Genomic DNA, 19,252 nt, shown 5'->3' on the forward strand with positions numbered 1-19,252 from the left:
ATATTCACAATAACTGCATATTTGGGATTTATTAAATATTAAGATTTGTATATATTCTGTTTTGCTAGAATTCTTTCCTTTATATTGAAATGAATATGAGTTCTAGTGCAGACGAGGTCTGAAGAGAAGATGTATTGAATAATGCACGCTCTCCCACACACATACTTCTGGGCTGTGAGCTTGTCCAAGTTGCATTACTGCGTGACCGGGAGTCAGACTCTGAAACACAAAGACATTGTGAGCAGTCTCTCTGTTTAACCCCAACACATTCCTTCACACATGCCATAACCAAAACCACTTCAGTGGCACAGATCATGTGACTGAAGTTATTCAGCTAACTTTTCCAGGTTATGTGAAAAACACCAGAAAAAGGGCTCTTTCTTCATTATTTAGGTCAGGGTTATGAGAGTCGAGCGGCGACTGCAGAGCTCATAAACAGCTGTTGTGTGTCGTTTACTCAAAACAGAGCTTTACTGCATTTAAATGACAAACTCAGTCACTGTAGTTCATTTTAGAGGGTTATGCGTTTTTACATGTTCATCTTTCTTTAGTGTGTAATGTTGTTTGAGCGTGAAAAAGCTCTGCAAAGTTTTATTCTCTATATCAGTGTCAGTGTTTCTGAACTCCTGAAACGCCTCCATTGTAGTCTTGAGTTTCTTCCGGGAACGAACACGTCACAATATTCCTCATTTGAATAATTCATACGCAGAATAAAGGGGTGGGGCCTGGTTGAGTTAGTTAGTATTGTGTTGAAACTGGCGGTTATTGTAAGGGGCGGGACATTTCCCAAACACACTCGAAGCGCTCAACCAATCACAACGCAATGATCCAGCCGACCAATCAGAGCACAGTGTGCTTTTCAGAAGGAGGGGCTTTATAGAGACGGGAACTACACAGGGGTGCGTTTCCCGAAAGCATCGTTAGCCAAATATGGTCGCAAGTCCCATTGTAAGTAGTTCAACGAGTCCGTGTTTCCCGAAACCATCGTTCTAACAAACATTCGCAAATAGCATCGCAAAGTTGTGTGTTTAGAGCGTCAGCTCTCGACCTGTGGTTAGAAGCAGAGTTTCTAGTTTGCATGACATGTGGACTCAATAAATCCTCATCTTGAGCAAAAGAAGCATTCAGTACAATCTATATATTTTATTTAGAATACATACAAATGTCATTTACGTCCTTGGTTTGTCAAGAGATTTAAAGCATCATTTTTGAAGAGTGCGCATGTGCTCTAGTACGTAAGAACAATGACTGAATCTGGAAATAAAGCAAAATAACTGAGAAAAATGAGAAATAGTCCTCAGATGTCATGTCTGTAATTTATAGCAACCATCTCACATTAATTCGATCTCAAACAGATTCATTAAAAGAAGTTATTACTCCACCACCTGCTTGACATCATTAACCAACGTGGTTGAACGACCAATTTGCGACATTATGGTTTCCGGAAACAGTCGTGACTAGCTAGTTGATTTCTTCAACGATGCATCGTATATTGTAGTGAAGCAGCGAGTTTACGGCGTTGTACGGGAAACACACTCCTGAGCGGTACTGACAGACTGGGAAGAGAGGAGCCGCAACAATAGAGAATATGGGGAAAATAAAGCATGAAAACCTGTTTTAGTAGAGCCTAAAAGCAAGTCTTTGCATAATAGGTCCTCTTTAATAATATCTGATTTAACTTTCCGGACAGAGTCAGTTTTGTTAAATACATTGACCAGCTCCAACTAAGTTCACGTGAGTTAAGATTCAGAACAGAGATCTATTGATTCAACAAAAGACAGATGAAGGTCGGCTCGGCGTGAGCAGTCAGTCGCTCTCACTCCCATTCAAAGACTTACGGATCACCAATGAAATATTTTAACTAAGGCTTCTAATGTGATGAAGTATTGATTGCGACCTTCTTATCCGTCTAGGCTTAATCTAAAAGAGTAGTCTCATCTGGGGCTGGAATCAAATCCATTGCGGTTCTCATGCCAAACAGAAAAAGCTTTCTAGATTGCTGCCACAATACAATGTCTGAGCCTTATAAATGCAATGAGCTCTGTAAGAAGCTTACGCAGAAAAGAGTTGATGTTCGATTTATTTGGCTGCCTTATAGAATAATCCAACAATGTGACGGACTAAGAAGTAAATGTGCGTTATAAAACTTAGACCAAGAAACAGACTTTGCATAAATACACTCATGTTGTGGATGAACCACTTCGCAAGAGGAAACCACACGATCAGCCGCTGAACTTCAAGAGGAAAACACTGGCTTTCCTCAGATTCTCTTCATAGTTAATATGCTGTTTTTACTAAAACACTTACTTTTTCATCGCCTCTTTCCATGAATAGAAAAACTGGATCTGAAGTAATTAGCAACCATGCAGAAAATGTTGAAATGTCAAACCTCAGCAGTTAAAACGACAAATTATGTGTGCAGTTTTCATTTTCTATGGAGGCTGCAATTTTTACAAACATGTTACCGACTTTTGGGACTTATTTGTGCGATTTTATCTTGCATTTTATAGCAGTTGATATTAAAATAAAGACAAACTTATATTTAAAAAGAAAGAAAAAACAATCTGTCAGCATTAGGGGATAGTTTGGGAGAAAATATTGGTTTATTGGTTGCTAATAAAGTTATATTGCACATAAATTAAAATTAATAATATTTATTACTCTTTTTAGAGCTTTTAATTCTGCCTTTTATGAAAGATGACATGATGAAAAACCATGTGCGCATATATACAATATAAACAGAAGGAACCAGCTCAATAGGCCTGACATCTACATTAAATCTCATGATATTAAAATGATAGGCAGATGCAAACTACAGTTGGTGCCAGAAAGTGAACAAAACAACAGGACAAAAGAGGAATTAGACAATCAGTTTATTACTCTTTTCTCCTTATTTAAGCAATCAAATGAAAATATTCAATGTATTTCACACAGTGTAGAACAAATGAAAAAAACAATTTTACATCTTCATTCACACGTGTTGCATATTACCTTACTTGTGTTGCATTATATAATGTGTAATTATCAGCAATTGAAAAGAAAATGCTGTAAAATAAAAACCTTATTTAATTTCATAACTTGAAAGTGACTGGCTGACTGGAAAGACTAGCTAAAAAACAATGCATTACTCAAGAAGGTTATGAGCCGAGTTATCATTGCGTTTCATTCAAATGAGTGCACATCGATACTGAGAACATACGGTCCATATATTAATGACAGGAAGCTCTCATGTACACAGACATACACACACACACACACACCTGAGCTACCCCTTAAGTCATTCATTCAAGTTTTAATCATTATTCAAGTTTTTGCAATTCATTTTTTTTTTGCCGTCTAAACAAATGTGGTCCGCGAGTCATTCATAAAACAAATAAAAATTACATAAAATACGTAGAAAAATATTCCATTGAATAGTAAACCTACAGTAAACACCAGGAAAAGGCTGCTTTGGTCACTTTATTTCAGTGCAGTCGGGTGACATTCGAAGTTTCGACCAATGAAAAGGCTCAGCCAAGGCCCACGTCCAATGACATCATCACGACAAAGCCAAGAATGGATGTCCACGAGGCCAGCTTACCGTTCCCACTGTAAGAGAAACACACACACACACACACACACACACACACACACACACACAAACACACAGACAATTATAATTACATTATATATGTAAGCATACTGTATCATTTTTTCACACAAAAAAATTAAATAAAAAGTAGACTGTAAACAAAAAAGGACATTCAGTAAGTCTGTGTGCAGAGCTATCAAAATAAAAGTCCCGCTTCAGAATCTTATTGGCTAAACAGAAAAAGTCAATGTCAATAATAAAAAATGGCAAATGTCCACTAATATCAAAGCCTCTTTAAAGGTGCATTGTGTAATATTTAGGAGGATCTGTTGACAGAAATGCAATATCATATACATACCTATGTTTTCAGTGGTGTATAAAGACCTTACATAATGAACCGTTATGTATTTATCACCTTAGAAAGAGCCATTTCTATCTACAGTACACACACAGTGGGTCTCCTTACACTGAAATGTGCCGACATGTTTCTACAGTGGCCCTGAGCGGACAAACGCGTTTCATCACTATGCTGGTATTCGTGCAGAGAAGCGAACTAAAGTCAGCGAATAAAACACTGACACAATGATGAACAAGTAACAATAATATTCGCAATAACATTGTTTTACTGAATAATCAAGTAAACCTAATTTCTTAATTTATCTTTTTAAACCTCTTTGCTGAACTGGCTCTTCTCTGCTGTCTCAGACAACGACATCACTTCCTGTCGGCCACCGTAACTTCTGTTGGTTGAAATTCGCAACATCACCTCTAGATGCTGCTAAAAATCACACTCTGCACCTTTAAGGCTTTTTTAGAGGCCGTTTTTATTTTTTTACATTTATTCGTTATTATCATATGAACATCTGCAGACCTTCTCTTCCAGTACTTTTACTGTGGTACTCACCTGACTTGAGCTTCAGGAATGATGTCATCCACCACCACATACACCATGGCTCCTGCAGCGAAGGCAAGAGCGTAGGGTAGCAACGGCTCCGCCATCACCACGGCAACGGCCCCTAACAACCCCGCCAGAGGCTCCACCATCCCACTCAGCTGCCCGTACCTGAGACCGAGAGACCGAACGTTACAACAAACAGGGGTTTCAATCTCTCAGACATCACTGAGAGCTGAGGATATATTAGGAATACATTAAGACTAGTAGACCTCAATAAATGTCTGTGACTGTGGCATTGTGTCAAAACCAAGAGAGCTGCAGCTTCCTTCTAAGACAGCATCCTAACTAGTGGCCAACCAACATATCGCCAGTTCAGATATATTGGCTGACATTTGGACTTTTTTTATTATTATTTTTAAGTTTGGCTGATAAGTGCCAGTTTGGCATTGTTATTATTTTTATTTTGTTCTGTTTGGCCAATAAGTGTCAGTTTGACTTTTTTTATGTTTTTTTGTTGTTGTTGTTGTTGTTGTTGTTGTTTTCCTTCTGTTTGGCCAATAAGTATCAGTTTGGCCCTTCATTAAAAATTCTGTTTTAAATAAATTATAAATTATATATAAATTCTGTTGGGCCGATAAGTGTCAGTTTGGCCTTTTTTAGGTTTAATTTTCTTTTTCTTTTTTGTTTTTCTTTTTTTTTGTTTGATTGATAAGTGTCAGTTTAGCCTTTTTTTATTAATTATTATTTTTTTTATATTTTTTTGGCCGATAAGTGTCATTTTGGCCTTTTTAATAAAAAATACATAAATAATGTAAATCTGTTTGGACAATAAGTGTGAGTTTGCCCTTTTTCAATTAAAACTTTTTTTTTTTTTTTTTTTTTTTGCTGTTTGGCCAATAAGTGTCAGTTTGGCAAATTGCATTGCAAATGAAGGTGTCTAAATAGTTTGGAGCAGCCTTTGCATTGAAAGTGTAATAATGTATGCCGTGACGCCTCAATACCCCATCCAGGTAAGGTTCGTCTGATCACTAGGTTTTGGATGTGAATGTGCATTTGTCTTGACTCACCAAAAGGATCTCCATGTGGACACCCCAGAACCCCGCAACGGGAGACTCACTGCAAGGCCTTCTGGGAAATTCTGAATGCCAATGCCAATAGCCAGATTTCTGAAAGAAACAGACATTATCACTACATCAGTTCTCAACAGATCTGGTGTTGCATTGCAGCAAACTGTTCCAAGTGGTTCTGACACGCTGTAACTTCTCCACTCTCTTAACTTCACACATTATCTCAGCGAGAGGTTTCACAGCGTAGAGAGTGCCAGGGTTGAGACTCGACTGTTGACGAAAGCTCTCCGCTTCAGTCAGATCAAGGCTTTCTGAAGTGCAACATATGGGTGTGCCGTACCACAAGAACTCCAGAAAAAACGGGTTATGGATGGGGCATGAACTACGTCTGGAATCACACTGTTGTGTTTGGATAATCCTTTATGAAACTTTCTCGCAAACCGTGAGACGAGCCTTTTAGGCTTCATCTGAATTAATACGTTTGAAAATGCTGTTTTCATTTCAAAATGCTCTTTGTCCACACTAGTGTTTTCCAAAATGAAATATCAGCATGCTTAAATCATCTCACTGCACATGCGTAACATGTAAAAACCTGTCAGCTAACTCTCATTATGGTGTTAGTAGACTGTTAGGTTAGGGTTAGGTGTAAGGGTTAGGGTTAGTTGAATAAGTTGACATGTAGTTGCAAAGTTACTTATAGTCAGTAGAGTGTCTGTTGGGGAGCAGCAACATAAAGTGTTAGTTGTTTACCTCAAGTTGTTTCAAACCTGTATGCATTTCTTTCTTCTGCTGAACACAAAAGATATTTTGAAGAATGTTGGTAACCAGACAGTTGATGGAGACCATTGACTTCCATAGGAAAAAAATAATAATACTATGGAAGTCAATGGGGTCCATCCACCGACATTCTTCTAAATATCTTCTTTGTGTTCAGCAGAAGAAAGAAATGCATACAGGTTTGAAACAACTTGAGGGTGAGTAGATTATGACAGAATTATCATTTTGAAGTGAACTAATCCTTTAGATGGTCTATAGGTCGACCGATTGATCGGTTTTGCTAATTAATTGGCACCGATAACCAATTGCTGGAACAATAAGATATTGGCAAAAATCCATAGTGATAGTTTTTCCGGGTTGGGTCCGTTACTGGAGCGGCTGAGAAGAGTTTTCTGTGATTATACAGTACGAGAGCGCCCTCTAGAGGCGAAATAAAGCCATGGAGTTTGTTTTGACACGTGAGGCTGAGAGCGGGACACTTCAGATGCAGAATTACACTACAGTACATGCTTTCATATCATTATATGGTAATTAATTTGTTGACTAGATAGCCCCTTTCACACATCGCGTTGATCCTGGGAAATTGGTGTAAAATTGCTAGAGTGCCTTCTGTGTGAAAGCAAACACATCCGGGGATTGATGCCGGGATTGATCCCGGGATGGGGACCTAGTTACATTGCCGGGATCAGTCCCGGAACGCGCTCTGTGTGAACAAAAGCCGTAATCAATGCCGTAAGGAGTGTGTCGTAGTGATGACGACGTTCGCCAGCAAGTGAAACGGTACGGGATGCGCTAGTTTATGATCGAATCAGAAAAAAAAAAGCACAAGTGTGGTTTCGTGAGAGAGAAATCGCAGCTCATAAGCAAACTTAAGACGCTGCTGAGATATTACGTCACATCAATGTCATGTGTCTTTACGGGATCTTTACGGGATGTGTGTGAACGCGCGCACAGATTCCGGAAAATCGCTGGCAGTGTGAATGAACCAAAATCAAATGATTGCGGGACACATTATCCGTATATTTTCCGGAATCTCTGTGTGAAAAGGGCTGATGATGCATTAGTGGAATTTTTGCTAAATCATACATATTTTACGAGTTGCCCAATTCGTATGAATTCATACGAATGACCTATCCCAGACCCCGCCCCTAAACCTACACATCACTGCGGTTTAGACAAATCGCATGAATTAGCCACCTCGTACGAATTCGTACAAATTGTTCGTGAGATAGCGTTGAAAAAAAATAAAAAATCCTGTCATTATTTACTTTGTGTCCCTCCAAATCCTTTTTTTTTTTTGTTTACGAGGTGGCTAATTCGTACAAATTCATACAACCTCACTCGTATGAATTCGTACGATTTTTGCTAAATCGTACATATTTTACGAGTTTACCAATTCGTATGAATTCATACGAAGGACCTACCCCTGACCCCGCACATAAACCTACACATCACTGGGGTTTAGACAAATCGTACGAATTCGTACAAATTGGTCGTGAGATAGCGTTGAAGAAAAACCCCAAAATCCTGTCATTATTTACTTTGTGTCCCTCCAAATCCATTTTTCTCTCCAGCTTCCATGGATCGCACGCAAACTTAAACATTATTTTAATTTTAATTTCGGTCGTGAGATAGCGTTGAAGGACCTTAACACCATGACTGAGCTACAACAAAACGAGAACGCATTAACATACAAGGAGAATATTATGTCCTAACCAGACATTGCATTTTCAAATGTATCCGGATTAATGTCACATGCGAGTGTGAACGGGCATTTACTCTAAACGTGCGCGTTAGATCAACACTTCATTAGCGGTAAGCGCTGGAGGATGATTAGGATTCTCTCTGGGGAGTTGTGTGAAGTCAGTGGGAGTGTGTGTTTCTCTGAGGGTGGTCTGATAAGCAGCTGTTTGTTTGGCCTAGACTTCTCCACGTCGTAATGGAAGTTCCCGGAACCGAAGCAAGAAAAGCTGCTCTGTTTTGAGTTCCCCTCTTCACCAGCCTTCACTCTTTCACTGCCTTCTTCCATCTCTCCTGCTGGCATGAGCTCAAGGTTCGGCCCCAGAGAAGTCAGATTAATGACAGCTAGTCACGGAAAGGCTTACAGCACCCGTATGATGAAGGAGAGTTTGAGGGAGACAGAACGCAAAGACCCAACAGAACAGATTGCTGATTCAAACGAAGAACATTCTGGCTGTACTTTTCAACATAATGCACTTGAATGAGGACTAGGACAGTCAAGCTACAAAATGACAGAGTGCTATTAAACTGGTCCAAATGCTCTTCGTCCAAGTTTAATGCTGGAAATTTTGGTCTGTTCCTCCAACACAATCTCATAGCAATTCATAACTATTTTACATTTTGGCAAATTGAAGCCAATTCATATGAATTTGTATATGATCTGCTTATGCACCCACCAGTGATGGTTAGTTTAGGGGTGGATCTTTATGAGGTTTTTTTTTTTTTTTTTTTTTTTTTAAATCGTTCATTTTTCAATGATGTTAGAGATTTTGAGGAAGACAAAACACAAGTGAAGGACAGAAGAGAATGGATTCAAAATGCTGATCCAAACGCATGTCTATATTCTTTCCATGCAACAAAAAATTTGATATATATATATATATATATATATATACACACACACACACACACATATACAGTACAGGTAAAAAGTTTGGAAACATTACTTTTATATTTTTGAAAGAAGTCTCTAATGCTTATCAAGGCTGCGTTTGTTTGATCAAAAATACAGAAAAAAAAAACAGTAATATTGTGAAATATTATTACAACTTAAAATAATAGTTTTCGATTTGAATATACTTTAAAAAATGATTTATTCCTGTGATGCAAAGCTGAATTCTCAGCATCTTACTCCAGTCTCCAGTGACATCCAGTCTATCACATGATCCTTTAGAAATCATTCTAATATTCTGATTTATTATGAGTGTTGGAAACAGTTCTGCTGCCTAATATATTTGATGAATAAAAGGTTAAAAAGAACTGCATTTATTCAAAGTAAAAAATATTTTCTAATAATAAAAATATTCTTTACTATCAATTTTTATCAATTTAACACATCCTTGCTGAATAAAAGTATTGATTTATTTCACACAAAAAAGAAAGAAATTACTGACCCCAAATTATTGTGTATATTGTTGTTACAAAAGATTTCTATTTTTTTAAAAATTGCTTTTTTTTTTTTTTTTTTTTTTACTTTTTATTCATCAAAGTATCCTAAAAAAGTATCACAGGTTATGAAAAAATATTAAGCTGCAGAACTGTTTCCAACTTTGATAATGAATCATCATATTAGAATGATTTCTAAAGGATCATGTGATAGACTGGAGTAATGATCCTGAAAATTCAGCTTTGCATCACAGAAATAAATGATAATTTAAAGTATAATAAATTGAAAACCAATTATTTTAAATTGTAATAATATATCACAATATTAAATTTTTTTCTGTATTTTTGATCAAATAAATGCAGGCTTGATGAGCAGAAGAAACTTCTTTCAAAAACATTAAAAATAGTAATGTTTCCAAACTTTTGACTGGTACTGTATATGTATATATATTACTCATATCCCCTGGTACTTTTTGGGTGTTGGTCAAAAATGACCAATTTTTTATTTTATTACTATTATTTAGTTTGATAATATTTTTATTTAATATTTTGCATTTGTATAGGGGATTTTATGGCACTAAATTATATTTATGCAGTAGTTATAATCCATTTATTCACTTTTTAAGCATGGACTTGAGCATGGAAAGTGTAATTTCCAACTTAAACAGTCATAAATCTTAAATGTTTTGGAGCACAGACTTAAGTTTGATCTCTTTTTAAAGAGATATAATAAAAAATACAATAAAAAACAAACAAAAAAAAGCATTAACTATTCACACATTTAAGCCTTTATTTCTTTATGAGAAATATAAGTTCAGTCAAGATTTGCATTAAACATTATGAGGTTGAATATTTTATTTAAAAATGAAACATGCATGAATGAAGATCATCTATAAGATGCATTTAGAAAATAAACAGGGTGAATTTCCATTTCATGCTGACTCTCAGAGGAAGAGAAATGAAGGGAGGATGAGACAGGAGAAGCTGTGGTGTGGCATAATGAAAGACTGAAGAAAAAAGGTTTTGGAGAAGGGCGACGTGAACTCGTTCACACAGTGTGGAAACAACAGCCCTTCTCAGCGTTTCAGAAACATGTTTTCCCATCCCCAGGAATTCTCCTCTGGCATATTTCACTCCTCTGAGGCAGGTCTATTTCTGTGTGTGAAGAGTGTGTGTTCACCTCTGAGGACAGGCTTCAGTGAACCACAAGCTCTCAACAGGGTGGAGATCTCACAACGCACAATGCCATTCCAACACTTCCCTTTCTTCGCTTAGTACACAAGCTTAAAAGTAAAGTAAAACGAAGCGGGATTAGTGGGATTTGTGATACAGTGTGTGTGTCGGTTCAGACGTCTGTATTAAAACAACCCCCCCCCCCCCCCCAAAAAAAAAACATAAAGGGAAGCATTCCAACGTTATTGCAAAAGCATGAAGAAGCCTCCATTGAGAAGGGAAGACAGTGGGTCTAGTGTCTGACCACAGAGCTCCTCTCTGGGCACAAAGGGCCTCTGGTGCCCCCCCTCGTCATGGGGGTCTGCCCTGAATGGGCATCTGTGTGTTGGGAAGAGCATGGGGATCTGGGCGAAATGAGGGAAAATCCCCAAAACCATCTGCACCAATCACTATGGCTTTCCAGTGACCTTTGACCCCAGTACCCAGCGTATACCCGCTGCTTCTCACTTGCAGTGGCACTGTGGGAAAAGTGTGCTAAAACATTTTATAACACACTCTTAACTGAACTGTCTTATCAGCTCATGTGTTCTACTGGCTATATACAGTATATATATATACTGTATACCAGAAAAACAAACAAACAAAAAAAAAACAGTAATATTGTGAAACATAACATAATAGGAAATTACAGTAACAGAGATTGTTTTGGCTTTACAGCAGCTCTAGGATAAAGTTATTGTCCAGCTAAAAGTTATTGTTCAGGGCTGTAAAACACAGAGAAGTGACATTGGGGATGGAGAAACACACACAGATTAGCTTCGGTTAAACAGGCGTATGATAATTTGGGTAAATGTGTAAGCTAGATTTATGCCTATTTTTTCACATCTTCATGGACACCACAATGATTTCCCTCGTGTGGAATATTTTTCCTTGTAATAATGTATGGTTTTCTAAAAATGAGAACTGCTGCGAAGTGTGTGTTGTGCACACGCTACATTATGCGCCCTTAAAATAGCATCTGAATAACGCGCCACTGACTTTAGACGAGGTTTCTCCTGGTCAGTGGAGGAATTGTTTTCTGAAACTGCAAAATAGCACCAGGGAACGTTTGCGCCGGAACACACCTCCTCTTTTCCCTGAACCGCCCCGGGAGCGCAAGTTCATTCCCTAATTTACCGACGTGCGTCTGTGGAGGGAAAAGTCCGCTGTGCGCGGGTGCAAAATAGGAATGATACATGCATCGGTGTACAAAGTCAATTGCGCTGGGTGCAAGATAGGGCCCTATATATATATATATTAGTGTTGCATGATATACCGGTACTAGAAAGGTATCGCGATATCCTGCTATTAAAAACGATACGATATTGACTTTTATTAGTACCGGTACTTTAAGAGTGACAGTACTCTAAATAATAAGAGCAGTATTTCTTAATTTGCGTAGCTGTGTGACAGCAGGAGTCAGGACATTTACATTCACTAAACAACTGTAGCAGAACAGTAAAATATATACGCGCAGCAGCACTTGACAAAGAAACTTTTATGCATGAGAAAATAAGAAAGCATACGATCGCGACTTCAGTTCTCTTTCGCGGACTATTAGGTTTGAATAGTCAAAATGATATGTAAAAATGCACGTCCTGGCGAGTATTCACGTAAACACAGTCGGGTATGTCTTTAGTGAATGTAAACCGTTTGTAAAAGAAATCGTATATGTTCCAATGTATTGGATACGTGCAGGTCTTAAAGGGCCGGACCGGCAGCGTAATATTCTGTGTGATTAATGTTAATCCAACAACAAAAGAAAATAGACAAGTCACCCAATGCTTGACTGAATAAATTTAATCTATTTCTTAAGAATGAGTCTATAGTTAATTTATAGAGTGAAGACCTTATTTTTTCAGCTACAGAAGGTCTATTTAGCTTTCAAAAAAGAAATTAAGCACTGTTTATTTTATTTGTCTCTTATAGTATTTGTCATATTGTTTGTAATTTTCTTTTTTGCTTATTTTTAATAACAAAGATACAATTAAATTAAATATCTATATTATAATTATAAAATTACATTTAAAAAATATTAAATGACTCATATCATGAAATAAGATTTTGGTCATCCCAACCTGTTCAGAGTTGTGAAAGGTTTGTAAATGTTAGCATGATTGATAATAATGTGATTGTTGCAAACATCTCGGTAAGGACGTTCACACTGACATGTAATTATTATTATTATTATTTTTAATAAAGGGGAGGGAATGGTCATAAAGCAGGGCAGGAACATGCTGGTCATGTGAGTTTTTAGCTTTTTAAAATGAATTTAGAAAACAATGATTTGTAAGTTCTGTCATATTTTTCAATTACTTTTACTGTTTTAGTTTTTTTTTTTGCCGTGGTATCGATTCAGTATCGGTATCGAGGTATTTTGGTCTGGTATCGTATCGAAGTCATAATTTTAGTATCGTGACAACACTATTCGATTTTTTTGTATTATTATTATTAAACAGATCATTAAGTCATTTAAGTGTGTGCAAGTGTAGAAACTCATTGTTTGTCATTTATTTATAATTAGTATTTTTATTTATTTTTAGGTTATTGCCTTTTTAAGCGGTTTCCACACTCCAGCTTTATCATATAGGAGTGACATGCATATTATGATGCTTTAAAAGATGGATAAATGCTGACAAGATAAATGATAAAAATCAGTCACAGTCACATAATTTTTAATAAACATTTTTCCTAGTGGAAGAGTGTACTATGATCCTGAACGGATGAAGCAGATAAAGAGATTCACACACACACACAGACACACACACACACACACACACACGCTTCTGTAACAGGGTATCTGCACATTTTTGATCAACAAATTTAATGACTTTTAAGACCTTTTTAAGACCTTCAAGAATAAAAATTAAGACCATTACCATGGAAAAAATATATATATAAAAATGACACTCTAGGGTGTTCAGGTTAACAAAGCACATTTGTATTTGAGCAACAGTGCAAACAAGTCTTAATAGCCTTTGGTGGTCCAATTCATGCTTTCGTCAAACATGACAATGAAATCCCCTTTTTATGTACTGAACAAGTCCAAATCGAGTAAGAGAAGAGGTTTTGTCCCTGCCACGACTAAATGTTTTTGCACATTCCTCAGGGAACATTGCCCTGAAGTGCTCATGTCTTCGTTGGATGTATAGGAGTGATGTCGGCTAACCGTGTGCAAAACCCACAGCATTTCAGCCTTCAGTGTATTAGTTGGGGAGAATGTAAAATGGTGCCCCAAAGACACCAACGCGGCTGTAATGTTAGCCTCAGGGCCGTAGCCTAGCCATCATTTCAAAAGTGAGGGGGACAGAATAACTACCAATTCTTTTTTCAGGCTTGTTGACAGGTTTTTCCTTAAAGGTGCTGTATGTAGTTTTTAGCGGCCTCTAGCTGTGATGTTTCAGATTGCAACCAATAAGTTTACAAGCGCGTGCTCGAATTTATGAGCGAGCACTGTGGGTACCGGCCAGACTGAGACGCAACCGGACGTAACACACAAAGCATCACACAACATGCTGGAAACTCAGGTAAACTCCCACTGCAACGTTAAAATAATAGGCTACTTTTATCAGCTTGACGTTGAACTAATGCTCCATGCTCGTACCATGATAAGTATGGAACCCTATCAACCGTGCCAAATTTTGCCACTGGGCAATTCCACGCAAAACTGTCACATCCATAACGCCAACTCAATGCCATGGTATTGAGTTGGCGTTATGGATGTGACAGTTTTGCGTGGAATTGCCCCACTGCAAGCACTACTTCACATTTTCTTCAGGAAATGTACATTCTAGGTTTGTAGATAAGGTTTCTCCATTATTCAAATGCCCTGCCGATGTTGATCCGTGTTTTTTACCCGAAGTTCATCCGATTCACGTCTGGCCTTACGAGCTTCAGCAGAAAAAACTTTTTGTTTTTTATCAATATGTGGAGTTTGTGTTGGAGTTGGTGTTTAGCTGGGAGCAGGTCGTTTCTTAGTGTTTTCAGACATGTCATAAGTTGCATAAGTCATTAGTCCATGTAATAAGTTGCCGTGTCGTCGCTGTTGAGTGCAAAGTCAGTAGGCTAGACGAGGCGAGAGGCTCGGGAGCGCGCATGCAGATGACGTCACTGGCGGTAAATCCGACCCGGGACCTTCACATAAAAATAAGAATACTTGCTTTCAGAGGTAATAGCAAAACCCGCAAAGCGGATAATTTTAATGTGAGATTACAACCCCTTCACACACAGGCAATAAAAAAATTATTCGTTTTGGTTGAAAAGCTACATACAGCACCTTTAATTGGCTTAAAATGCTATTTATTTTTAAAGCAATACAACAGAAAGAAAGAAATGCAGATGTTCAGTATACCGTATACTTTATAGGCTATAAAAAAAGTATACTATACTTTATATACTTATGGTAAAATCCTGATCATGTATTTTACTAGTTAATAAAGTAAGCTAATAAAAAGAAAATTTTGTACATTTTAAAGATAAATTCATTAATCTGGTGCACTTAGTCACTCGAATCCACTGTTAAAAATAAATAATCCATTGGCCAACCGCCCAAACCTAACGTTATATTCTCGGATTTAGATATCTGCATCTGATCATTGCATTACAATTATTCAAATGATCAGTGTTAAGCATGATAATATGGTAAAATCACACTGAATTAAGCTGATTTAAAAAATAACATTTACTTAAAATAAAAGTTGTTATTTTGGCAAAATTACATTTCCTTAGTAGCCTAGCAGAGTCTTACTAAAACTTTCCAATTGCAAACCTTTTAAAACTACTTCAAACTTTCTAGTTAGGCTTTTTCAAGAGAACTTAGTTTGTAGACAACTTTTAGACAAACGTAGACAAATTTTATCTAATTGTAAAGTGTAAACAAATTATGGTAAACATAATCTAACCTTACATTACTGCCTGATTCAAGCAGATAGTGGCTGTTAATGCATGAAAATACAAATTCAGCATTAACAATCACCATGTTTATTCTAATTTGAAGGGCTTCGATAATATATCTGTGAAAATAAAAGATATTACGAATAAAAACAGTTAGTGAATATTTTAAATTTACAACAAAACTTGTTAATTATTCAACAAGAGAAATAGGCTGAGTTATCCGCATTTTGCAACACAATTCGAATACCACATGAATTATAGATGACAACTTACTTGCAGTGCTTGACTTTTTTGTGAATAAGGAGTGAAGAGTTTTTTTGCCGTTTTGAACTCATTGCGACCTCTATGAAAATTATTCGGCGCGGCCGCGCGGTTGCGTGCATTTGGGTGACTGATTACCATGGAAACGTGAAAGTCACGTATGTAGATAGACTATCCTTGACTTTTTGGATAAAAAATCTCGATGTAGGCAAACAGCTGAATGGGGACAGTTGTTGCCTGGACTATCGCGCTTGTGCTTCTCCCCTTTCATATGCGCGTCAAGGGCTTTGCAGCCGCACTTCGTATACCGCCGTTTTTTTGTAACCAGCCGCTATATTTCTCATCGTTGAGCCAGTTATCATTAAATTTGCACTTCCCTATCTTAGCTCGCGTCTGCCACTAAACTTCTTCGTCTGTTTCTATGACAGGCCTACGGAAAACACTGCCCCCTAAATGGTGTGTGATGCCTGTGCAATAGGCACACGCTACTTTTTACTGTCTTTAGACAGGGACGTGCACTGGTGAAATGGAAAATACCGGTAGTTTCTCCCGACAAAAGGAGAAACTCCGCCAGATGAAATTTAATGCCGCCCAGATGAAATTTAATGCCACTCTACAAAAATTTGTGAAATTTAATACATTTTAAGACCTTAAAAAACGTATATTTTATTTAAGACGTTTTAAGACTTTTTAAGGACCCGCGGGGACCCTGTGTAATACAGAGAAAAAGAGGAATCTAGTTGCCTATAGCTGACATCATTTAAAAACAAGCACACGTACAGTATACCAAACACAAAGCTTTATTAGATATTATTTTCTTCTTGATCTTCACTACATATTAACACAAATGTGCACTGGCGAGTTTAAGATGGTGATCATAGTGTTTGTGCTGGCTTGTCATTTCCCATTAGTTTGCTTCAAAGATGGTATAGCCCAGAGCTTTGCTTACTCATAATGAAGCAGACTTACTGTACGGGAAGGCAAGGCCATCAGGAGTGTGTTTAATATCTAGAAATAAAAGTACAGTATCTATTTAATACTAGATAGATAATCCTAGATAGATAAGAGTATAAGAGATAATCCTCAAATACTCAAAGGAGGACCAACATCTACAAAACTGCATTTGTACGTGTGTGTGTGTGTGTGTGTGTACTTGTACAACTATCTTTGTGAGGACCAGTTTGAGTTTTAGAGCATTGGAGTGAGGACAGAGAGAGTAAAGTGAGGACATTTTAGCCGGTCCTCAGTTTCTGAGAGTCTTTAAAGGCCTGTTTGAGACTTGGTTTTAGGGATGGGGTTATAATGAGGTTAAGGGTAGGTTTAGGGTCAGGGGTCGCGTTAGGCACTTAGTTGTGATGGGTAAGGTTAGGGTAAGTGGCTAGAGATTGCATTGTGTAAATGAATGTCCTCATAAAGATAGATGTACAAGAGTGTGTGTGTGTGTGTGTGTGCGTGTGTGTGTGTGTGTACAAGTGCAGAACTTAATTTTAATTGAAACGTATACTTCAGCAACCCTCATTGACTATGAAATGTTTGAGGGAACATTAAGGTGAAAAAGTAAAGCAGATTCATTCTCTTTCCGCCCATAAACTCTCTTTAACTTACAGTCTGTAATGCAGAAACTAACAGTTTCTTCCCTCAAACTCATATTTAACAGTAATAACCCCAGCTTTGAGAACGGCAGGTGTGTCTTTGAGGCGGCCAGACAGAAAGTTGGAGTGTGTGCCATATTTTACTGGCATGTATAAACACACACCTGTGGTGTCGAGCCAAGCGTGTCCTGCGAAACCGAACTGAGTTCAGTCCAAACTCTGATTAACAGCATTCGCTCACAGAACAAACATGTTTGGGGGTTTGTGCAGTTCTGAGCAGACCCAGATGGAAACTGCAGCAGTTTTAGCACTGCTCAGAAGGGAAAATATGCAGAATTATGCACATGATGCATTCATATTGCTAATTTTATTCTTTTATAATGCTTAACTTATCAAATGCTGTCAACGCGCTATTCTTTGTTGGAAAAACAGACAGAGGAACAACAAACGAATAATATAAGAGGCCAGAGAGGGTTTATTTTTATAGACGCTTCACCAACCGCTGCCAAAGCTCAAGAAAACAAGAAAATAAAAGCAATCGAGAGAAATGTCTTTCAAAGTCCTTATCAAGTGAGGGAGATGAGAGACGGCAGAATGAAAACGCGAGAGGGAAAACAGGGCGGGGTGGAGGAAATGGAGGGATGTGGAGAAAGAGGGAGAGAGATGGATGAGAGACAGAGAGAGGGAGAACAGGGGCCCTATGTTTTTCAGATTCAAAGCACAATGTGCTCTTTGAGGACGGCAGAGAATAACATTTAGATAGAGAGCCATCAGTCCAGCCCTCTCTCTCTCTCTCTCTCTCTCTCTCTCTCACTGTGTCTCTCTCCCTCTCTCTCTCTCTCTCTCTCTCTCTCTCTCTTCTCCTGCTTTCTTTTCTCACTACATCACATTTTGACTAAATATTTTCACAGCCTGTATATACAGTATATATTTTGAAGGATAAACTGAATTTTTACTGAATAATTTTACATACCACACTCTTAGAAGAAAAGCTTTCATATAGAACTATGTTAAATGTGCTGTAACATTTGGATTACATCTTAATCATTTGTATTTATTTACTTGTTTTTAATTCTTAACATCTTACACATTCGGCAAGGTTTGTGTAAACGTATTATCTGTGATAATGTTTGGCACATATACTGTAAGTATCATGAGATTAAAATGGAGAAGAAGAGGGGAAATGCTGATATGTTTTACCGTTTCATTGAATGTGTTAATTTGAAGATTATACTCATTCGACTCATTAGATAAGTCATTAGCGTGGGACACACAAAGAAGGTCTTTCTAAGTATGCTTGTTTTCATAATAAAAATGAATCATAAATGTAGGCTTCATTTGTTTCAAGAGGGCATGACCTACATCTTTGCTTCATCCATAATTACATTAAATCTGATCCAAAGTCCCATAAGGCAAGTTAGACATTGTCTATCAGCAATAAACATGAAATATATTTGAAAACAATGACAGAGGGAATAAAATAGGGCTTACGACTCTTAGAACGTGTAAACGCAGTAAACCTTTGACAGACTTTAAATTGTATTTAATATTTTGAATAGTTCACAAATAAGTAAACACTGTAGATAAGTAGATAGATAGATAAACTGATGGATGGACAGATGAAAGGACGGGCAGACGGAACCATGGATGATGACAGATATAATGATAAATGGATGGATGAATAGAATGAACAATGGATGGATGGATGGAAAAAACAACATATAATTATACATAGATAGATGGATGGCTGGATGATGGATAAAACAATAGATAGAACAGATAAAACGACAAAACGATAGATGGATGGATGGATGGATGGATAAAATGTTATATAGATGGATGGATGGATGGATGGAAT

General features: G+C 37.4%; 1 protein-coding gene across 1 annotated transcript in view; it reads right to left on the reverse strand.

Moving 5' to 3' along the window:
• Positions 1–2,856: 2,856 nt before the first annotated feature.
• The window catches only part of slc39a11 (solute carrier family 39, member 11), a 147,858-nt gene continuing 131,462 nt past the window's right edge, over positions 2,857–19,252 (reverse strand). Inside the window, exons 8-10 of the mRNA XM_081392232.1 lie at positions 5,534–5,632; positions 4,476–4,634; positions 2,857–3,588 (exon numbers count right to left, since the gene is read on the reverse strand). Of these exons, the coding sequence (XP_081248358.1) occupies positions 3,510–3,588; positions 4,476–4,634; positions 5,534–5,632 (337 nt within the window). The 3' untranslated portion in view covers positions 2,857–3,509. The remainder of the gene's footprint in view (positions 3,589–4,475; positions 4,635–5,533; positions 5,633–19,252) is intronic.

The sequence above is a fragment of the Scardinius erythrophthalmus genome, assembly GCF_964197995.2.
Source record: "Scardinius erythrophthalmus genome assembly, chromosome: 18".
Classification (NCBI taxonomy): domain Eukaryota; kingdom Metazoa; phylum Chordata; class Actinopteri; order Cypriniformes; family Leuciscidae; genus Scardinius; species Scardinius erythrophthalmus.